This window comes from Artibeus jamaicensis, unplaced genomic scaffold, assembly GCF_021234435.1.
Source record: "Artibeus jamaicensis isolate MK-2021 breed Jamaican fruit bat unplaced genomic scaffold, CSHL_Jam_final contig_374, whole genome shotgun sequence".
Taxonomy (NCBI): domain Eukaryota; kingdom Metazoa; phylum Chordata; class Mammalia; order Chiroptera; family Phyllostomidae; genus Artibeus; species Artibeus jamaicensis.
Genome location: NW_026521808.1, coordinates 1,048,098 through 1,069,794, shown reverse-complemented (window position 1 = coordinate 1,069,794; position 21,697 = coordinate 1,048,098). Strand labels below are relative to the sequence as shown.

The 21,697-nt window shown below is 41.5% G+C and overlaps 1 protein-coding gene across 3 annotated transcripts in view; it reads right to left on the bottom strand.

The window, feature by feature from the left end:
- GAB3 (GRB2 associated binding protein 3) overlaps nt 1–21,697 on the bottom strand; it is a 96,619-nt gene that overhangs the window by 23,871 nt on the left and 51,051 nt on the right. For all 3 annotated transcript variants that reach the window (XM_037151576.2, XM_037151568.2, XM_053664502.1), the window contains exons 3-8: nt 19,117–19,333; nt 18,061–18,542; nt 10,678–10,733; nt 9,976–10,195; nt 7,362–7,443; nt 6,138–6,240 (exon numbers count right to left, since the gene is read on the bottom strand). In XM_037151576.2, coding sequence (XP_037007471.2) covers nt 6,138–6,240; nt 7,362–7,443; nt 9,976–10,195; nt 10,678–10,733; nt 18,061–18,542; nt 19,117–19,333 — 1,160 coding nt within the window. The remainder of the gene's footprint in view (nt 1–6,137; nt 6,241–7,361; nt 7,444–9,975; nt 10,196–10,677; nt 10,734–18,060; nt 18,543–19,116; nt 19,334–21,697) is intronic.

Below are 21,697 nucleotides of genomic sequence, written 5' to 3'. Positions count from 1 at the left end.
ATATCGATGCAGAAGCCCTATTTCAGGAATGTCAAACTCATTTTCACCGGGGGCCGCATGAGCCTTGCAATTGCTTTCAAAGGGCCAAATGTGATTTTAGGACTGTATGAATGTAACTACTCCTTAACAGTTAAATCAGAGCTTGCCACTGCCACCGGGTAGAGACAAGATGGAGGGTTGGATTTGACTTGTGGGCCTTGTGTTTGCCACCTGTGTCCTATTTCATTGATTTTCATTGGAATGGGCAATTCCATCGCATGATTTATTTAACTGTTTCACTACCAATGAGTTGCTTCCAGTTTGGTGCTCTTATAAGATGTGCCATGAGCATTCATGCACCTGCAGAAGAATTTCTGGGTTGTGTAGCTGACAAGAGAATTATCTACTGTTTCTATCCAACAAAATATTGAAATTAAATTAGGCAAGAAGAAGAAACAAAAGACATCAAAATTGGAAAATAAGAAGCAAAATAACCTGTTTGCTGATAACATGGTCTTATATGTAGAAGATTCTAAAGATTCCACCCAAAAAAGTTACTAACACACAAAAAATAAACTCAGCAAGCACGCAAGATCAACATCCAAAATTTGGTTGCATTTCTATACACTAACAATGAGCAATTTAAAAAGGAAACTAAGAAAGACATTTAATTTAAAATAGCATCAAAACCAATAAAATATTTACAAATAAATTTAACCGAGGAAACAAAGACTTGTACAGTGAAAACTACAAAACATTGCTGGAAGAAAGTAAAACACATAAAAAAATAGAACAACACCCTATATTCATGGATTGGAAGATTTAATTATTGTTAAGATTACAACATTAACCAGGAACTTCTGGTCAACATGGAGGCATCGATAAACATGCTGTGCCTCCTTGCACAATCAGAGCAAAAATTACAACTAGACTACAAAACAAATATCACCCAGAAATGTCAGAAAACTGAGCCATATGGAAGTCTGACAACCAAGGATTTCAAGAAGCCACATTCATCCAGACGGGTAGGAGGGGTAGAGATATGGAGACACACAGAGAGGCGCAGAGACACAGAGTGCCCCAAGGAGGAGCGGAAATGTGGAACAGGTGGTTCCATATCCACATGTAGTGAATAAAAATTGGAGGTACACTTTGGGAGTGAGGGATCTCAGACCCACACCAGGCTACCCAGCCCAGAGTTCTAGCACCAGAAAGTTAAGTGCCCATAACTTCTGGCTGTAAAACCAGTAGGGTTTGGGGTGGCAAAAGAAACAACAGGATTCACAGAAGACTCCTCTTAAAGGGCCCACAACAGATTTGGGACTTAAATAGACCCCCCCTCTGGGATTCAGCACCAGGAGCGTAACAGCTGGAAGGGCACCAGTGGTATATGAGAAGAAATTGAGGTGACTGGCATAAGGGTGAGTGCTGGGAGATGGCATCCTCGTGAGCAAAGTTCCAGAGGCAAGGCAGCAATATTGTCCCCTCACTGAGCCCTCTCTCACACACAGCCAGCCATACAGCAGCAACATGGGTCACCTCGCCCTGGCGATTACCTGAGGCTCCACCCCATACTACTCACAGTTGTGCTTTGTACAACAGACCTAGCTACTAAGACAGGAAGTTAAAGCAACTCTACCTAATATACAGAAACAAACACAGGGAGACTGTCAAATTGAGGAGACAAAGAAATATGGCCAAATGAAAGACCAGAACAAGACTCCAAAAAAAGAACTGAACAAAATGAAGATACGCAACCTGTCAGATGCAGAGTTCAAAACACTGGTTATAAGGATGTTCCAGGAACTCATTAGGTACTGTAACAGCATAAAAAAGACCCAGGCAGAAATGAAGGTTACATTAAGTGAAATAAAGAAAAATCTGCAGGGAACCAACAGTGGAGGGGATGAAGCTGAGAATCAAATCAATGATTTAGAACATAAGGAAGATAAAAAAGCATTCAATTACAACAGCAAGAAGAAAAAAGAATCCAAAAACATGAGGATAGACAAAGGAGCTTCTGGGACATTTTCAGGAGTACTAGTATCTGAAGCATAGGGGTGCCAGAAGGAAAAGAAGAAGAGCAAGAAACTGAAACTTATTTGAAAAAATAGTGAAAGAAAACTTTCCTAATTTGATAAAGGAAATAGATATATAAGTCCAGGAAGCACAGAGTCCCAAACAAGATGGACTCAATGAGGACCATACCAAGACACACCATAATTAAAATGTCAAAGGTTAAAGATAACCTTTAGCAACAGCAACAAGCATCTCAAAAGCAACAAGAGAAAAGCTGATAGTTACCTACAAAAGCGTTCCCACAAGACTGTCAGCTGATTTCTCAAAAGAAACTATGCAGACTAAAAGGGACTGGCAAGAAGTATTCAAAGTGATGAAAAGCAAGGACCTACAACTAAGATACTCTATCCAACAAAGCTATCTTTTAGAATAGAAGGGCAAATAAAATGCTTCCAAGATAAGTTAAAGCTAAAGGAGTTCATCATCACCAAGCCTTTATTACATGAAATGTTAAAGGAAATTATATAAGAAAAAGAAGACGATCAAAACTATGAACATTAAAATGCCAATAAATTCACAACTATCAACAACTGAATCTCACAAACAGACTGGGCATAACATGTAGAACAGGAACAGAATCATAGATATGGAGATAATTGGGAGGGTTATCAGTTGGGGGGAGAATAGGGTAAAAGGTGCTGGGATTAAGAAGCACAAATTGGTAGGTACAAAACAGACTGGGGGTTGTTAAGAACAGTATTGGAAATAGAGAAACTAAAGAGCTTATCTACATGACCCATGTAGGGTATGAACTAAGGTGGGGGGATTGCTGGAAGGAATGGGTATACCAGGTGGAGGGGGGTCAAGGGGGGAAAATTAGGACAACTATAATATCATAAGCAATAAAATATATTTTTAAAAGACATTACAACATTAACCAAAGCAATCCACAGATTCAAAGCGTCCTTTATCAAAATCCCAATGACATTTTGTGCAGAAATAGAAAAACTCATCCTAAAATTTATGTGGAATCTCAAATAACCCTGAATAGCCAAATCAATCGTGTAAAGGAAGAACAAAGTTGAAGGACTCACAGTTCCTGATTTCAAAAGTTGCTATAAAGCTATAGTAATCAAAACGGTGTCATAGTGGAGGCAGGACAGACATATAGACCAATGGAAGAGAATAAAAGTATCCAGAAATAACCTTCACAATTATGGTCCATTGATTTTCAATGAAGGTACCAAGACCAGTGGAGAAAGGGCAATCTTTCCTACAAATAATGTAGGGAACACTGGATATGCATATGCAAAAGAATGAAGCTGGACCCTAACCTTAGATCATATACAAAAATTAACTCAAAAGAGAATCAAAGACCTAAACATAAAAGCTAAAACTCTAAAACTGTTAGAAGAAAACATATACTTCATGACATTGAATTTGGCAATGATTTATTGGATATAACATGAAAATCATAGGTAATAAGAGAAAATAATTGACTTCATCAAAATTAAAAGCTTTTGTGTAGCTCTAGCCAGTATGGCTCAGTTGGTTGGGTGTCATCCTGCAAACCAAAAGGTCACTGGTTCAATTCCCAGTGAGGGCACCTACATGGCTGGGCTGTGGTTTAGGTTCCCAGCCAGGGCACATGCAAGAGACAATCTATCAATGTTTCTCTCTCATATCAAAGTTTTTCTCTTTCTTTCTCTCTCTCTCCTTTCTCCTCTTTCTGGAATCAATTAAAAAAACATTTCTGCATATAAGGGTGCTATTAAGAGAGTGAAAAAGAGAACCCAAAGAATGGGGGAAATATTTGCAAATCATCTGATAAGATGCTAATATCCATATATTTTTTAAAATGTATATAACTCAACAATAAAAACAAGCAACCCAATTCAAAAATGGGTGAAGGACTTGATTAGACCTTTCTCCAAAGAAAATACACAAATGGCCATTAAGCATATGAAAAGATGCTTAACATCACTAGCCATTAGGGAAATGCAAAAGAAAACCACAATGAGATACCACTTCACACATAGTAAGGTAGCTATTACACAAAACAAACAAAAAATGGGAAATAACAAGTGTCAGTGAGAATATAGAGAAACTGGAACCATTCTGCATTGCTGTTGGGAATATAAAATGGTCTGGTCACTGGAAAACAGTTTGGTGGTTCCTCAAAAGTTAAACAAATTACCATGTGATCCAGCAATTCCACTTCTAGGTATTATCTGAAAGAATTGAAAGCAAAGATTCAAACAGATACTTTTCACCAATGTTGATAGTAGCATTATTCACAATAGGCAATAGTTAGAAACAACCCAAATGTCCACCAACAGACAAATAGATAAAAGAAAAGGCGATATGTATATACAACGGAGTATTAGCCTTAAAAAAATGAAATTCTGCCCTGACTGGTGTGGCTCTGTGGGCTGGGCATTGTCCTGCAAAATGAAATGTCACTGTTTTGATTCCCACTCAGAGCACATGCCTGGACTGTGTGTGGGGCAGGTCCCTTGTTGGTGGCGTGCAAAAGGCAACTGATCAACATTCCTCTGTCACATCAATGTTTCTCTCCCTCTCTTTCTACCTCCCTTTCCCTCTTTCTAAAAATAAATAAAATCTTTTTTAAAAATGAAATTCTGATATATGCTACAATGTGGATGAATGTTGAAAACACTGAGCTTAACTGAAAGAAGGCAGACACAAAAGGCCCAACATTGTATGATTCCACTTATGTGAGGTACCTATAATAGGTAAATTTATGAAGACAGAAAGCAGAACAGAGGTTACCAGGGGATCACTGGTCTTTATCACAAGCTCAAAGATCATAAATGAATGAAGGGCTAGTGTCTGGAATGACTATGCACTTGCTTCTATTACGTTATACATTCGCTTCCCTTTTCTGTTCTCTGGAGACAGAGCACAGCTGGTCAAGCATCATTTATAAGAATGTTTTCTTCCACAAGTTTCCCAAGGGCCATTAGTAAGTGTGAAAAACATTGGAAAGATCACAGCAGATTTGTATATGAGTCACTTTCCATCTGCATATGGTTAAGTGCACTCACAGAGATTTTTATCAAATAGGCAAAATAAAGCATTTAATTACTGCTTTATTGGAGATTACTGCTTTGTTTTTGAATTGCCTTTTTCCTCATGTATAGGAGGGAAGAATTGTCTTCTCTAAAGTATATGTAAGTGAGGTTGGGTGGGGCAGGGAAGAAGCATGTGGGAAATTGGGACAATTGCAATAGAACAACAATAAAAATATATATAGCCTTGAACATTGCCTTGAATATTGTCCTTCTAAGATCCCTTTTCAAAATTTCATAGTTTAAACAGCAATTCTCTCTGGAGAATTATGTCCAAAGTTCCTACATTTTAACATTGCAGAATGCGTATGGTTCTGACCAAATGCCTGATAATTCCCAGAGGTGCTAAAAAGCCCCTTTGTCTTTTTCAGAACCCATGCTCTCAAATAGAATCCAAGGTAAAGAGAACAGAAGGTACATGAGAGGGCAGGAAGGGGAAAATTAGGACTAGAACCGTAAATGGTTAATCAAAGAATAGAAATGTCAGGTATCTATTCACTCAGGTCTACAGGATGACCCTGTAACAGGAATCTTCGGAGACTAAGGCATAGCCGAAGCCCAAGGCACTGTACACCCCATTCAATGGGACTCTAAGTGACTCATCCTGCAGAAAGGCTCAGAGGCAGTTAGGGCAGGGCCACCAAGTGGTCTGGTGGAAGGAACCATCCAATGTGTGGGTTTTAACAGCTTAGACACTGGACATCCAGGGAACTCCAAACCTATTGGGGTCAAACAGAATATCAAATCCCTGGTGAAAAGTGCTGACACTGCCATTTTCCCATTATACATGCCTATACCCTGAGAACTGTTGAAATACTATGGCCTCAGAATGGTACAAGGAACTCAATTCCTTGTACCAATGCAGGAAATAAAACTCATCTTCAAATCCATTTGTTCACAGTCTAGAAAACACTGTAACCTGATATCGCAAGCAAGTGATCGTGTTTTAAGGTTGTACGGGCATTTCTAAAGTATGTTTCCTTTATAATGAACTAAGAATATACATTCAGGTGAAGAATAAGAAGAGTATGAAAAATATAGGATTACCATTTGAGTGTTGCTTTCTTTCTCTTCTCTGGAAACAGAACTGGCAAAAAATCTTGCAGAATTAATACCATTTCTTTCTGGAGAGAGAAAGCTCGTCCGATTGCTAAGAACAAAAATATAGATGAGGTCAAAGCAATGTCTTACAGCTGCTCTGAAAGTCAGCCAGGAACTGACATGGGCCCTGTGGGGTTTCAGCCCTCCCCTTCCAGATACAACTTCCTTCCGGCCAAAGCGATTCTTAAAGCAGTAGAGACTGTCCAGCAGCTTCTGTCCTACTCTGGCGCAAGTGACTCCCAGTTCTCAAAGGCTACTTTTTTCCAGGCCTTCCATGTGACACAGCTCATGAGCTTTCTAGAAACAGACCAAAGCTTCAGATCATTTTGGAAAAATACCCACTCCCTTGGGGCTCTCTTGTTTCCATTCAAAGTAACCAGGGAAAGTAAAGAAGTATGGCCAGTCCTCTGATGGAATGAGGACAAGACTGCAAATCACCTTTCATCCTTCTCTTGAGTCAGAAGCTGTAAATTAGAGCTCATTGCAGAATTCTGCTTTACAAAATGATTGTGTCCTGTGGCATTTAGAGTGAATCAAGAAAACTCCTGGGTGAAGCTCGGGACTCTGAAAATGCAACATCTAAAAGGTGAGATGAGAGGATGCAAATACATTTTGGGGACTGTCCAGCAAGCCCAGGAACCATTCTCCTTTCTCTGAGAATGCCCTTCACCTACTCTGTTCACAAAGTTGATTTTCTTGAAGCCATGTTGGTACTACTGGCCCTCCTTTGGGCCACAGCTCATTCCACTCATGTTGGGGCAATACAATTCCCTCTCCCAAGAATCATGAATGTGGATCGAAAAAGAGCCTGTCTTCACTGATACTAGAATTGTATCATGTACATAAGCTCAGGCTCTATGGTACAGCTATTTTTGACCATGAGGATTGAGCAACAAAGAAGAGTTCTCCAAAGAAAGAGGAATGAGCAAATGGGAAGAGAGTAGACATGAGAGATGAAGAGAGATTCCCTGGCTTTCCAATGGCACTCTCCTTCCTAATTCTGGTATTTTGGGAGGTCCAGTTATATTCCTTCCTCTTGTGATCATAAACCTTGTCCCTTCTTTTGCTTAAACTAAATCAAGTGGGCTTCAAATATATTTCATCAAAGAGACTTAACTAAGACAGAGTATCTGCGCTGGATGGGGACCCTTTGAGCAAGCAGAGACTTACCAAGGCGCAGTATGGGTCCTGGTTAGAGATGCGTGTTCCCGGATGGTAGAAAGGTTTCTTGGGTCTAGGGGAGGTGACCGCGCTACAAGATAACACACAATATCCAGTAGGGTGAGTTCTCAGCAGTTCAAAGCCAGAATCCAAAGACTGTAAAACTATGACATTCCACTTACCTAGCACATCAAATCCAAATTTACTAATAAGCAGCACTGACGATGAGTGTAAATTTCACTCTTTCCTGACTCCCTGGTAGTAGGGACAGGGCAACTACTGAGCAAATGGTCACATTACCAGCTGGAGGTAATGATAAGGCAATATATTTAGTCAACATACAATTATAAAACTCATTATGTATCAGGTATGGTTCTAGGTGCTAGAGACAGAGTATAAATAGAACAGATGAAAGTCTCTGACTTTGTGGAATACCAATGTCTACTTCATACTTGACATATCCAGAACTGAAACTTTACTTTTATCACCCAGGTCCTAGTCTTGCCCACCTCTAGTTCATTGTCTAGCTGATGGTCTTTCAGCCTAGAATATCATTCTCCATTTCTCTACCTGGGTAGTCATCTTTGGATCTCAGCTCAATGTCCCCTGCTTAGGAAGGCCTTCTTTGACCTTCAGACAAGGTTGGGTTCCACATCATGGGCTCTCATGAGTTCCTGTACTTACCTTTTATAGCACTCCCTCAGTTTGTGATGATACATACATTCATCTGTGATTATCTGATTCAGATCTAGACTTATGTGCTCTGAGAGGACAGGGGTTCTTCTGATTTGTTCACTGCGACAGCTTTGGCCTCTAGAGAAGCACTTGGCACCTGACCCTAATTCCACTTCGATAGCCCAACTCGCTGAGCTGGTCATGCATGCATTCCTATTATCAGGTTGCTTTTGTATTTTTCTTCCACTAGACTACATGGGTAGAGGTGGGTAGAGACTGTTTATAACTCCCCTCCATATCACCAGAGCCTAGCTAGTATAGTGACTTTCCTGTTGCTCAATCCACTTCCCAGGAGCCTCACACATGAGCAAGGAGGTGATCTGTAAAGGACATGTAAGTCATATAGTGTCTGGGGAGAAGGTCTCTCCTGGCTGTATGACACCAACCAGTCACCTCCTAACTTCGCCATCTTCCCTCTCCCTGTTGGGCCCCAGGATCTGTCCCTACACCCACACCTGTCAAAAAAATCGGCATCTCCTGGCCCAAGTATGGACCTTCACACCCACCCAATGAATCTCTAATCTCAAGTCCATTCAACATTTTCATGCCTCCAATCACCAGGTCCTATAGAGCTGCACTGTCCAATGTGGTAGGCACAAGCCACATGTGGCTATTTAAATTTAAATTTATTAAAATGAAATAAAATTTCAAATTCAGTTTCTCAGTTGCACTAGCCACCTTTCAAATGTTCAATATTTACATTTCTATCATCACAAAAAGTTCTGTTTCACAGCATTGCTATAGAAATTTAACTGAACAGAACGATATCTGTCTCAAAGTCATAGGTCCCTATTAAACTGTTTCTGACCAGAATGAATGGTTATTTCCTCTTAACCTCATAATACAGGGTCTGTTCTCCTATTTCACATAGACTTCGTAATTCTTCTTCTAGATATTTTTTATATATTTTTTTCCTCTCAAACTGAAGAACCCTCCTTGCTTTATCATCTTTGCATCCTACCCAGTGCCTAAAACAGTACTACACACATGGCAAATGGCAAACATACTATAAATGTGATTTGACTCAAATTGAACAGGTGAGACTAGAATGGACCAGACATGAGTAAGGGACTGAGTTACTAGCTTTGGGCATGGTCACCTGAAGAAGTAATTTTTCCAAAGGGCAAAGAGAAGAGGGAATGTACCAGAGGTGGGGGTCATAGATCACATTCCTTATACCAAATACTTCCTTGGAATCATGTAGCCTCACTGGGCAGATGATGGTGGGCAAAAATGAAGTGAGAAAGTTACTTTGATCTGATTGTCCTCTTTCCCTCCTCTCCTTTCTCCCTGCTTGTTCATGCTGCTTAACAGATCCAGAGAAGCTGCCTGGGAGCAGTGCAGAAGCTTTAAGGAACTCTGTGCACATAGGAGCTATGTTGTTAACTGCCAAAGTCTTCTCCCATCTGAAACACCTCACCTGACAGGCATGCACAGGGCACTGAGTGATAAGTCTGACATTCAGAAATTAGTGTCAAAGGTCACTCTTGACTTCCTTATAGGAAGAGGGCACTGTAATTATATTCAAGTGCTGCTTAAATGAAGAAATGTCAGGTATGTTCCATTCCAATCCATCAACACTTATTTCTGAGCCTTTGACTGGAAAGCAGGTGAAGATGAGCCCTCTAGAATGAACTAGGCTTTTGTGGGCTGTATTTGCGGGGCTATGGTACCTGAAAGTCCCCTGACTCCTTTTAACATGATAATCTGGGGCAGCAAGGTTCCCCAGCCCTACCCATTCAATTCTAGCTCTTTCTCTTCACCCTTAAACCTCCCAGCCCTCTAGGATGGTTTTTCTAGTGTTTCTTTCCCAGAGAGGGTCAGGAAGGAAACTTATCCACATGGCTGCTCCCTTCTCCTACATAGCTGGTCTGGTCAAATGGCTTACGTTTCCTCTGAGGCTTGAGATCTCTATTTACTGGGGGAGGTTCCAGGTTTGCAGGTAGCTCAGGCAGTGGGCTGGAGAAGCTTCCTGAGCTCATTGGGATGTAGTCATCAGAGTTGGACTCGGTTTTGAGACAAGAGATGGCTCCCAGTGGGGCCATAGGCACATAGCTGTCTTCATCACTGGTTGAAGCTGTGGGGCACATTGGAGAGAATCTGCATGGCTGCAAGAGAACAAGTATGGGTTGGGAACCATAGAACAGTCATGGAAACTGCTACCAGTAGGCAGCCTTGCCTACATATACGATTTCAGTTGCAAATTATCCAAGAACAGCTCTGAGCTTCCTTAGGAAAGTCAGACGAGCCTCTTACTCAAGCTCTGCCTCTGGACTTAATTTGTGAGGTATGTGACAACCTTCCTTGATCTCAGGCTGGAAGACAAAAGATTATGAACTGATGCAAATGCTTCAAATACAAAGTGAGGCCTTCAGTAGCTACCCCCAAGTCAGACAAGTGTCTAGACTATTAGAACTGGCAGCATCCTTATAGAATGCTACTTATTAAGTCCAGTAGTTCCCAGATAAGTACAAACCTTAAGGGGAGACTGCAATGGTCCACAGATAGTCAGACTTCATGAGAATGTATATAGGTCAGGCTATTTTTTGGTTAAAATTGTGGCTTCAAGGAACTCAAATGCCAAACTCACCAAATTTAAACTATGCCGCTTGTCTCGCTGTCTTAAGGATTGGCCTTCTACATCAGCTGGAAGAAACAAGATGGGATGGTGATAAATACAGGGCTACATCAATTTAGACTAGGGTACGAGATCCTATGCCCCTAAGGGCTCTACCCGCTGCTCTGGAGAGGCAGAGAAACACAACGCAGTTTCTATACGCAAGACTAGCTATTAAGTCTAGTTGGGCAGTCAGAATAGATGGAAATCAGACCGCATTTTGAAGAAGTTTCTATATGATAGCTTTAGTTTTCTCTAAAAAATATAGCAAGTAATTAACAAGTATTCGTTGCATTTATTACATGAATTTTCTGAGCTTAGAGATGGTGGAGATAGAATTGGAGGTTTGAGAAGACAGAAGGTGTGAGACATCCCCTGTGATGATCAGGAGGACAGGGTGAACACAGAAGTGACAGCATTGCCGAGCAGCATTGAAGGCCCATTTGAGATCCGTGGCCATGAATTGGTGACTGTGATTTTCTGCAACAATAGTCAGCTACTCAGGTACAGGCATGGAGACAGAGAAAAGGTGAATTAAGATAGGATTAGAAACCTGTCAGCTACATGTGACAAACAGTGTTGACATAAACATTTAGAATTAAGAGTTGGATTGAAAGAGATGTTCATAAAAAATGAAGTTAGTGGTCAACATGGGGTTTCTGACTTTTATTGAGCTAAGGAAGAACATTAAAGACAAAACCCAAACTCGTACCATCACCATTATTTAATAAAAAATATTAAAATGTTTTACAACTATACAAAATAAAAATAAATAAAAAAGAGAGAGGAGATGTCTGTAAGGCAGCAAGATATAGCACTCTACATTCCAGTCAGATATAATTTGGGGGAATTGGCAGCTTAAGGATGACACTAAAAACTATAGGAGCAGATGAGATTATCTAGATTGCAAGAGTTGAGAGAAGTTTAAGTATAAAACCTAGGGAATCCCAATATTCAAAGAGCAGGAAGATGAGCACTGGCTCATCCTCAGAGTGCAAACATACAGTAAGGAGGAAACCCACAGGGCACGGTGCATTTTAACTAAGGAAGGAGAGAGGGCCAACAATGGAGACTGCTATTGACAAGTGAGGTAAGTTCTTTTAGCAAGTGGGGACCACAGCAAAATGTCCCCCATGAAATTGGATGTCAAAAGTCTGGCTGTCTCTGAAAAATAAACTAAACACTCAACATCATCGACTTAGACTTCTGGCCAGAATGGAACCATAGGTAGATACGCTTTGCTTCCTCAACCAAAAGAAGGAAAACAACCGATTCAAGAATAAAAAATGACCAGAACTGCCAGAAAATTGAACTGTATGAAAGTCTGACAACAAAGGACTTAAAGAAGAAACATTTACCTAGACTGGTAGGAGGGGTGGAGATGGGCAGCTAGGGTGGAGAGGACGCCAAGGCAAAGCTACTGGCTGGGCACAGGAGGTGGACAGGAGGGTGGTGGCTAGTAAACTAGGTGGTCCTACATTTGCATGCGGATAAGCCCGTAGGAACAACTGGGGAGCGAGATAGATCTCACAACCCAGGGTTCCAGGATGGGAAACTAAAGCCTTAAAACCCCTGGCTATAAACATCTGTGAGGGTTGCAGCTGTGGGAGAAACTCTCAGCCTCACAGGAGAGATTGCTGGAGAGTTGCACAGGGTCCTAGAAGGTACACAAACCTACCCACCTGGGAAGAAGCACCAAAAGGAATTAATTTACTTGTAGGAAGTGGGAGAAGTGACTGAAGGTGGGGCGAGAGCTGAGCAAGTGGCATTGTTCCCTCTCTGAACCCTCCCCCACATACAGTGCCACAACAAAGCAGCCTGGGTTGCCCCACTCTGGCAAATAACTAAGGGTTCACCCCCTACAATGTAACAGGTGGGCTGAGATAAAGAAATATGGTCCAAATGAAAGAACAGATCCAAACTTCACAAAAAGAACTAAGCAGCAAGGAGACAGCCACCCTATCAGATGCAGAGTTCAAAACACTAATAATGAGGACACTCAGAAATGATTGACTATGGTTGCAAAACAGAGAAAGAAGTGAAGGCTATGCAAAGTGAAATAAAGAAAAATATACAGGGAATCAACAGTGAAGGGAAGGAAACCAGAACTAAAATCAATGATTTGGAAAAAAAGGAAGAAAGGAACATTCAACCAGAACAGAATGAAGAAACAGGAATTCAAAAAACTGAGAAGAGGCATATGAACCCCTGGGACCATGTTAAATATTCCAACATCCAAATCATAGGGGTGCCAGAAGGAGAGGAGGAAAAGCAAGAAATTTAAAATGTATTTGAAAAAATAATGAAAGAAAATTTCTGAAATCTCACAAAGTAAATAAAATTCCTGAAAGTCCAGGAAGCTCCAAGTCCCAAAGAAATTGGACCCAAGGAGGAACATATGAAGACATTGTAATTAAATTAACCAGGATTAAAGATAACAAGAGAACATTTTTTTAAAAGATTTTAATTTATTTATTTGTAGACAGAGGGGAAAGCAGGGAGAAAAAGTAGAAGAAACATCAGTGTGTGGTTGCCTCTTGCATACCCCCTACTGGGGACCTGGCCCACAACCCAGGCATGTGGCGACTGGGAATAACACCAGTGACCCCTCGGTTCACAGGCCAGAACTCAATCCACTGAGCCACACCAGCCAGAGCTAAAAGTAGAGAATCATAAAAACAGCAAAAGAAAAGGAGACAATTACCTAAAAAGGAGTTCTCATAATTCTATCAGCTGATTTCTCTAAAGAAACCTTACAGGCAAGAAAGGGCTGGAAAGAAATATTCCAAGTCATGAAAGACAAGGACCTACATCCAAGATTGCTCTATCTGGCAAAGATCATTTAGAATGGAAGGGCAGATAAAGTGCTTCTCAGATAAGGTCAAGTTAAAGCAGTTCGTCATCACCAAGCCCTTATTATATGAAATGTTAAAGAGACTTATCTAAGAAAAAGAAGATAAAAACTAAGAACAGTAAAATGACAACAAACTCACAACTATCAACAACTGAACCTAAAACAAAAACAAACCAAGCAAACAATTAGAACAGGAACGGAATAACAGAAATCAAGATCACATGGAGGGTTATCACTGGGGGAGGGGAAGGGGGAGAATGGAGGGAAGGTAGAGGGAATAAGAAGCATAAATGGTAGGTACAAAAGAGACAGGGGGAGGTTAAGAATAGTATGAGAAATGGAGAAGCCAAAGGAACTTTTATGTGCGAGACTCATGGACGTAAACTAAGGGGAGGGTAATGCTGGTAGGAGGGAGGGTGCAAGGCAGAGAGGGGATAAAGGGGAGAAAAAATGGACAACTGTAATAGCATAATGAATAAAATATAGTATAAAATGAATATTTTTATCACATACATCTCCCCAGGCAAGAGAAACAAAATAAAAAATAAACAATTGGGACTTCATCAAAGTAAAAAGGTTTTGCACAGCAAAGGAATCATCACCAAAATAAAAAGACAACCCATGGAATGGGAGAATATACTTGCTGATACATCTGATAAGGAATTAATATCCAAAATTTATGAAGTACTAACAAAATTCAACACCAAAAATAAACTAACAGCCCAATTAAAAAATGGGCAAAGGGCCCTGGCTGGTGTAGCTCAGTGGATTGAGCGCGGGCCTGTGAAACAAAGGATCGTGGTTCAATTCCCAGTCAGGGCACACGCCTGGGTTGCAGGCCAGTTCCCAGCAGGGGACACATAAGAGGCAACCACACATTGATGTTTCTCTCCCTCTCTCCTTCCCTTCCCCTCTAAAGATAAATAAATAAAATATTTTAAAAAAATGGGCAAAGGACCTGAATAGACAGTTCTCCAAAGAGGACATACAAATGGCCAATAGACATATGAAAAGATGCTAAATGTCAGCACTCATCAGAGAAATACAAATTAAAAGCACAGTGAGATAACCATCTCACACCTGTCAGAATGGCCATAAATAAATCAACAAATAAGTGTTGGTGAGAATGTGGAGAAAAGGGAACCCTTGTGCACTATTGATGGGAATGCAGACTGATGCAGCCACTGTGGAGAGTAGTATGGAGCTACCTCAAAAAATTGAAAATTGATCTGCCTTTTTACCAAGCAATCCCAGTTCTGCAAATATATCCAAAGAAACCCAAAACACTAATTTGAAAGAACATAAGCACCCCTGTGTTCACTACAGCATTATTTAAAACAGCCAAGACATGGAAGCAGCCTGTGTTTATCAACAGATGAGTGGGTAAAACAACTACAGGACACTTACACAATGGAATTCTACTTGGCCATAAAAAAGAAAATTTTACCCCATGCAACAAACAGCATGGATGGACCTGAAGGACATTATGCTAAATGAAATAAGCCAGTCAGAGAGAAATTCCATGTAATTTCACTCATATGTGGAATCTAATGAGAAAAGGGAACTAACAAGCAAAACAGAGACAGACTCATAGGTGAAGAATAGAAGACAGCTAGTGTGGGGAGGAGGGTGGAGGGTGGAGGGATTGGAGCCAAAAGAAAATGGACTCATTGATATGGACGAGGTGATGATCGCTGGGGGTGGGAGTATAGGTAATAGGAGAATTGTAAGAATATGTATTATATATATGCATATATGTATATGTATTGATATACATATCTATGCTTCTATATCTCAAAGGCTGCTGAAGTTCTTCTATATCTCAAAGCTGCTGAAGGCAGCTTTTAGCTGCTCTGGAGCCACACTGTCTAGTTTTAAGTCCCTACTCCACCACTGATTAAGCTGTGTGACTCTGAACATGTTACCTACGCTGTGTCTCAATTTCCTAATGTATAAAATAAGACCAGTAGCAGATTTTTTGTCATGACTGCTGGAGATGTTAGATGCATTAATGCATGTAAAGGATTTAGTACAGTGCCTGGAACATGTAAAGTACTTAAATTTAGAAATCATTATGGGCCCTGGCTGGCATAGCTCAGTGGATTGAGCGCAGGCCTGCAAACCACACGATTACTGTTCGATTTCCAGTCAGGGCACATGCCTGGGTTGCAGGCCAGTTCCCGGCAGGGGACTCACGAGAGGCAACCATACATTGATGTTTCTCTCCTTCTCTCCTTCCCTTCCTCTCTAAAGATAAACAAATAAAATCTTTAAAAAAAGAAAAGAGAAATCATTATGGATATTGTTAGTAAAGCATATGGGACTTGTGTATTTGAACACAGTCCCCAATCTCCCTTTCCATTATCAGATCCCTAGTGCTGTCACCAAATAACATGAATATAAAGAAAACCTGGGGCCCTGGCTGGTGTAGCTCAGTGGATTGAGCACGGGACTGCGAACCGGACAATCGCGGTTCGATTCCCAGTCAGGGCACATGCCTGGGTTGCAGGCCGGTTCCCTGCAGGTCAGTTCCCAGCAGGGGATGCATGAAAGGCAACCGTACATTGAAAAGAAAAAAAAAAAAAAAAGAAAAGAAAACCTGGCATCGACATCAGATAGCTTAAGGACTTTATGATAGAATAACAATGGGTTCAGACTAAAGAAAGGCACCAAGAATGGATTCACATCCACACTCCTGAGACAGACACCTGGAGAATGAGTCTCTACCAGAATCTCACTCTGCTGGATTTCCTGCTATCTCACTAATAACTGCAGAGGTTTTTTTTGCTATTGAATCCTTCTGCCCATGATTTCCAAACATTATAGGACTCTAGGCTGAGCTGAGTCCTTGGTTCTTTTCTCTTCCCTGTATTCACTTTCTTGGTGACCTCATCTGGTCCCTTGTATTTACTATCTATACACTGACGACTCCCAGATTCACAGTTCCAGCTCAGGCCTCTCATTGACCTCCAGGTTCACATTTCTAACAACGTACTTGACATTTCCATTAGGGTATCTAGCAGGCATCTCAAACTCAACATATCCAAACACAGCTTTCTGACCTCTACCCCATCTTCCAACTTGCTCCCCTTGTCCCTCGTTCCCAATCTCAGTTTCTTTGGCCAAAAGCCATGAAGTCAACACTGACTCCATGCTTTCTCTACTGCACATCCCATGACTGAGGTTCTGTCTTCAAGATCTATCAAGCATCCAATTGCTTTTTAACAAATTCAAAAGCTACTGGCTACTATCCTACTCTCAGTTACCGTTATAGTTTGCTTGGATTACTATACTTATTTTCTAACTGGTTTGCCTGCTTCTGTACTTGCTTCCTTCAGTCTATTGCTAACACAGCAGTGATTCTATTATAAAGCGAGGCCTGTATATAAATGGAAGGCTATTGCCTGTTCACGACTGGAAAACCTCAACATTGCAAGGATGGCAAATCTTCACAGGATGATCTACAGATATGATGCAATCCTCCCCAATAATGAACCTTGACCCCACTCTGCCACCAGTCACAAACACTGAATCCAGGTGAGTGTCAATATGGAAGGCAGAACAATCACTATGTGTTCCCTCCGCTTCACAGAATCCATTTTTTGTTTGAGACTTATTTTCATATTCTATTATTCTACTGGTTTGATTTATTTCACTCTCCAGAGGTTGCTTTACCTACTTTTCATTTTCCCTTTTTTGTCTACTGCTCACATGTTAGCACTTTAAGGTACTAACCTTTGACCTTCTGGGTAATCAGCATATACTCACATTCACTGAGGTTATCAGAAAGAAGGAACATGTGCAATGTTTACATCACTAGAGGTATTGGGGGAGGTCCTTGCCAATAACTCAGTTCCTCAGTCAGAATGAGAAACATATACAATTTGAAGTGAGTCTGTGTTCCTTAAATTTCTATAATTCCATTAAAATGTAGCCTCATAGGTATCAGTGTAGGTAGAAGTGATTGTATTTGGATGAAGAGAGAGGGAGAAAAGGAGAGTGGAGGGAGTGGGGGGAGTGAGGGAAGCGGGGGGGGCAGAGAGAGAGAGAGCCCCATGAAAATGAAGAGTTTTACAGAAAAAAAGCAAAAGATGGTTCCAGGAGGGCATGCCGATGGACCAAGCTGATAGGCTAGATTACCATTATGTTGATGTATAACCAGTTAGAATTTTGAAAAACCACATCAGGTGGGATGGTGAATGAAGCTGATGGGATCACTGAAAATAAAAGAGCTGTTCTGTTGTCTCAGAGTGCACTTGTGAGAGGCAAAGAATGGAATCACGCAGAACTGACATGAAAGACATCCCCTTCCATACCAAGTGGGTGCTAGAGTGACTCCATACAAACACCTGGAGCCTAGTCTCAGGTGGGGAGGCCATCACATGGGCAGGGGCATGCCTAAGAGACCAGGGCTCTGACTTCTTTCAGCAGCCACAGGGACCCAAATTGTTAAGAGGAGCCAGGCTTCTCCCTGTACCTGAATATTAGCAGCCAACACTTACCTCTCCAGGGTCTCATGTTATCTAAGCCAGAGAGAGAGATTCTTCTTGGTGCCGTAGTGCATTCTGGTTTCTTGATACTGCTGTGCCCACTCCACAGGAGCCGCTCCTCTTGGCGCCGTTCAGAGAGATGGATTGGTTTAGGGGGGCGAGGAGGTGGCACATTGGGCACAAGGTCTAGTTTTGTTGCCCCATAGGGTAAAGAACCTTGGTTTGTATCTACCTGAATGGTGGAATTTAAGGCAGTTTCCAGCAATGGTGAAGAAAAGTGGTCCCTGTATGGCCCATTGCTATCTCTATTCCAGATCAGGGAAGCCCGAGGCCTTGCATAGTAAGGTGCCTCCTGAGATCCATTCTGACGGGTTAAGGGGTCGGCCAAGTTAACATAGTGCAGCGACTGCAGGCCATCAACAAAAACATCATCAGATGAAGTCTGTTCCAATGAACGGTCTGAGTTTGACCAGCTGTCACATCTGGTGGGTAAACTGAAGGAAGAAAAGTACATAAATTTGACTGAAAGTAGCAGGTCCCTGGCAGCTGTAGTAGGTACCACAGCGACACTGCTGATGCTCCCTTGGCAGAAATCTAAAGAAAGCTATCTGCCCACCACAAAACCCATGCTGGCCTCATTCCCATTCCTCAAATATTACCTTTTCTTTTACTTATATAGCCACATTCCCTCTACCACCCTCGGTCACACCAACACCTTGATGTAGGGGAAAAAAAATGGCTTGTAGATTTTTTTTTTCATATGAAAATGCAAGGTTAGAAATGAAAGCCACAATTCTAAAATACATGACTCATTTTGTTTAGTATATCACATACTTCATCCTTCATAGTGGTTGATAGTGATCTGTCCCCACCCTGTCAGTAGCAGGAAGAGAAGTGAGGGCAGATACACCCACTAAAACCTGCTGCAGCTAAACGAACTGATTCGGTCAGGCGCAGTGAGCACATCTCACTGACAGACCCTGAGAGAGGAGGCAGTGTGGGCAAGGCAAACAGAGGAGAGAGTGTGTAGGAGGCCTGGCTAAGAGGGAGTTCGGTGCATAAGCATACCTGGCATGGTGCAGTCTTCCAGTCTCACAGTTGGACAGAATCAGATAATCAGGAAGTAAGGGAAACTCTGACTCACTTCTGGTTTCCTCAGTGGCTACAGTACTAGAGCTTGGGTCATCTCTTGGCAAGGAGGAGCTGACAGCATGGGCAGTGTGAAGAGAGCTGGCAGAGGATGGCTGGAGGGAGCAGGGCGTGTGAGAGAGGCTCTCCATGGAATCTGCAGGAGAAATCATTTCCCACGTTAACGTTTAAAAATGGCTATAACACTCACTCACAATTTCTCAAACAGCATCTAAAGAAGCCAGATAAAAGATGCAAATTACAGCTGGTGTTTGTACTGATGGAGGAGACCACTTCCCCAAGCTATAAACAATGTCTGGGAAAGAAGGCCAATGTTCTTAAGAGTGAAGTGTTGAATCAATTAAGAGTTAAAAAAAGAAAAAAAAAACATCCTTGGTATAAAAATCTGCAGTTACACAGTCTATACACAGCTTCTTTATGGCACTCAGCCCCAGCCCTGCCATCACTGTTTATTCACTCAACAAATACATATATACACATATATTTATGCATATCAAATACATATGTATGTACTTATACGTGCATTTCTGCGTATATGGATATATAGATATCTACTTAAGTCTATGTATATAGAATACCTACTTTGCACCTACTATGTGCCCAGAACTGTTCTAACTCTGCTGATACAACCAAGACAAAGACTCTGCCCTTACTGTCCACCAGAAGGGATAGACAAGTAACACATAAATAAAGAATACTGTTAAAGATTGACTGTTAATGATGTATAAGGAAAAGGAAGGAAAAAAAGGGGGTGTTGTGATGGCTAGTAAAGCCCACATTTCTCAAGGAGCATAACATTCAGAAACCCCTAATGAAAAGCCCCCTTTTATTTCCCCTCTGAACCCAGTTGACAGGAGTCCAGAATTCCTGAGTCAGAGTGGCCCCAAAATGCCTGGGTTCAAGTTCAGGCTCTATTATCTAACTGTTGTGACCTTGGTAAAATTACCTTTCTGCTCCAGGTTCCTTCTTTGTAAAGTGGAGATGCAAATACTAGTAGTACACACACCACAGAATCAGTCTAGGGATAAGACGAACTAATATGCAAAAGCATTTACCAGAGTTCCTGGCCAAAGTCTGCACAGTATGCTGACTACCTGTGGCTGCTGTAGAGAGAACCAAACATATGTGAAAAGCCACAAGAAACCCCTTCGGGTGTGGTTCTCCAATGAAGAGGACTCTGCCCTCACATCCTTCTAAAAACTAAGGGGAAATACAGGGAATAAAAGAGGTCATAGGGGGTTTCGGGCTTCCTCCAGCTTCATGCCAGAACTTTCCATTTCCTGCTTGCTGCCTTACTCATTCCTGTTCCTCTTTGAATATTGGGAAACATGTTATGTATCTATGTCTTAGGATAACTCCTGGATGAGGAAAGAAACAGAGGAAACATAACTCCTGGATGAGGAAAGAAACAGAGGAAACATATAACACGATACACGAATACACATCCAGTTTAGGCTAAAGGTAGGGACTAGGGTAGCAAAGAGTGGGCAGCAAAGCTAGAGGAGTTGGTCAAGGAACCTCTGGCCATTTGCCATGTGAGAATCCAGCCAGGGTGCCTTCACTGCCACTTTGCTAATAAACTTTATCTGTTGTAGCAAGGGTAAAGAACTCGTCAGCACTTCATTTCCTTTCATTTGAGTGCTGTCAAAGCTTAACAATGTAACTGAATAGCTTCACTTAATAAGCTTCCCTGATTCATTAAAAAAAAAAAAAAAGAAAGAGCTTTGCCCTCAGGAAACACTCTCTCACATGTTTATAGAGATGCAACTCTGACTCTCCACCACCACCTAGCGTTTAATGTAGCTATTTCAGTGGCCAATGCTAAGCATATGGAAACAGTGGAAATGCTGAAGCAACTGTTGACCATGAAATTTAGGAGTAAGGTTTTGTCTACCAGAGCAAGGCAAAAAGAAATCAGATGGAGCCCTGGCTAGTGTAGCTCAGTGGATTGAGCACAAGCCTGTGAAGCAAAGGGTTGCCGGTTTGATTCCTAGTCAGGGCACACGCCTGGGTTGCAGGCCAGCTGCCCAGTAGGGGACACATAAGAGGCAACCACACATTGATGTTTCTCTCCCACTCTTTCTCCTTCCCTTCCCCTCTCTCTAAAAATAAATAAATAAAATATTTTTAGAAAAAGAAAAGAGATCAGATGGAAAGCTCCATGGTTTGAGGATAAGGGCATTCTGCCCAACAACAAAACCCATGAAGGGGAATGAATTGGAACTGTAGGTGCAATATACCTGCTTTATTATATAGAATGAGCGGTGTGTGTGTATGAGAAAGGGACAGTGAGAATAAGAGAAGGAAAAGAAAGAGCCTCATGACTCATTTGCTCCCACTGCCCAGAAATGGAACAGAGCAAACTTGGACCCAATTTCCTTTGCAGAGACCTAAAACCAATTACAGATATGAGCCTCATGATAAGTAGCCAAGTTCTATGATAAGTAGCCAAGATCTGTCTTTCTACTACCTAGTCCTAAGCAATACAATAGATAACAGA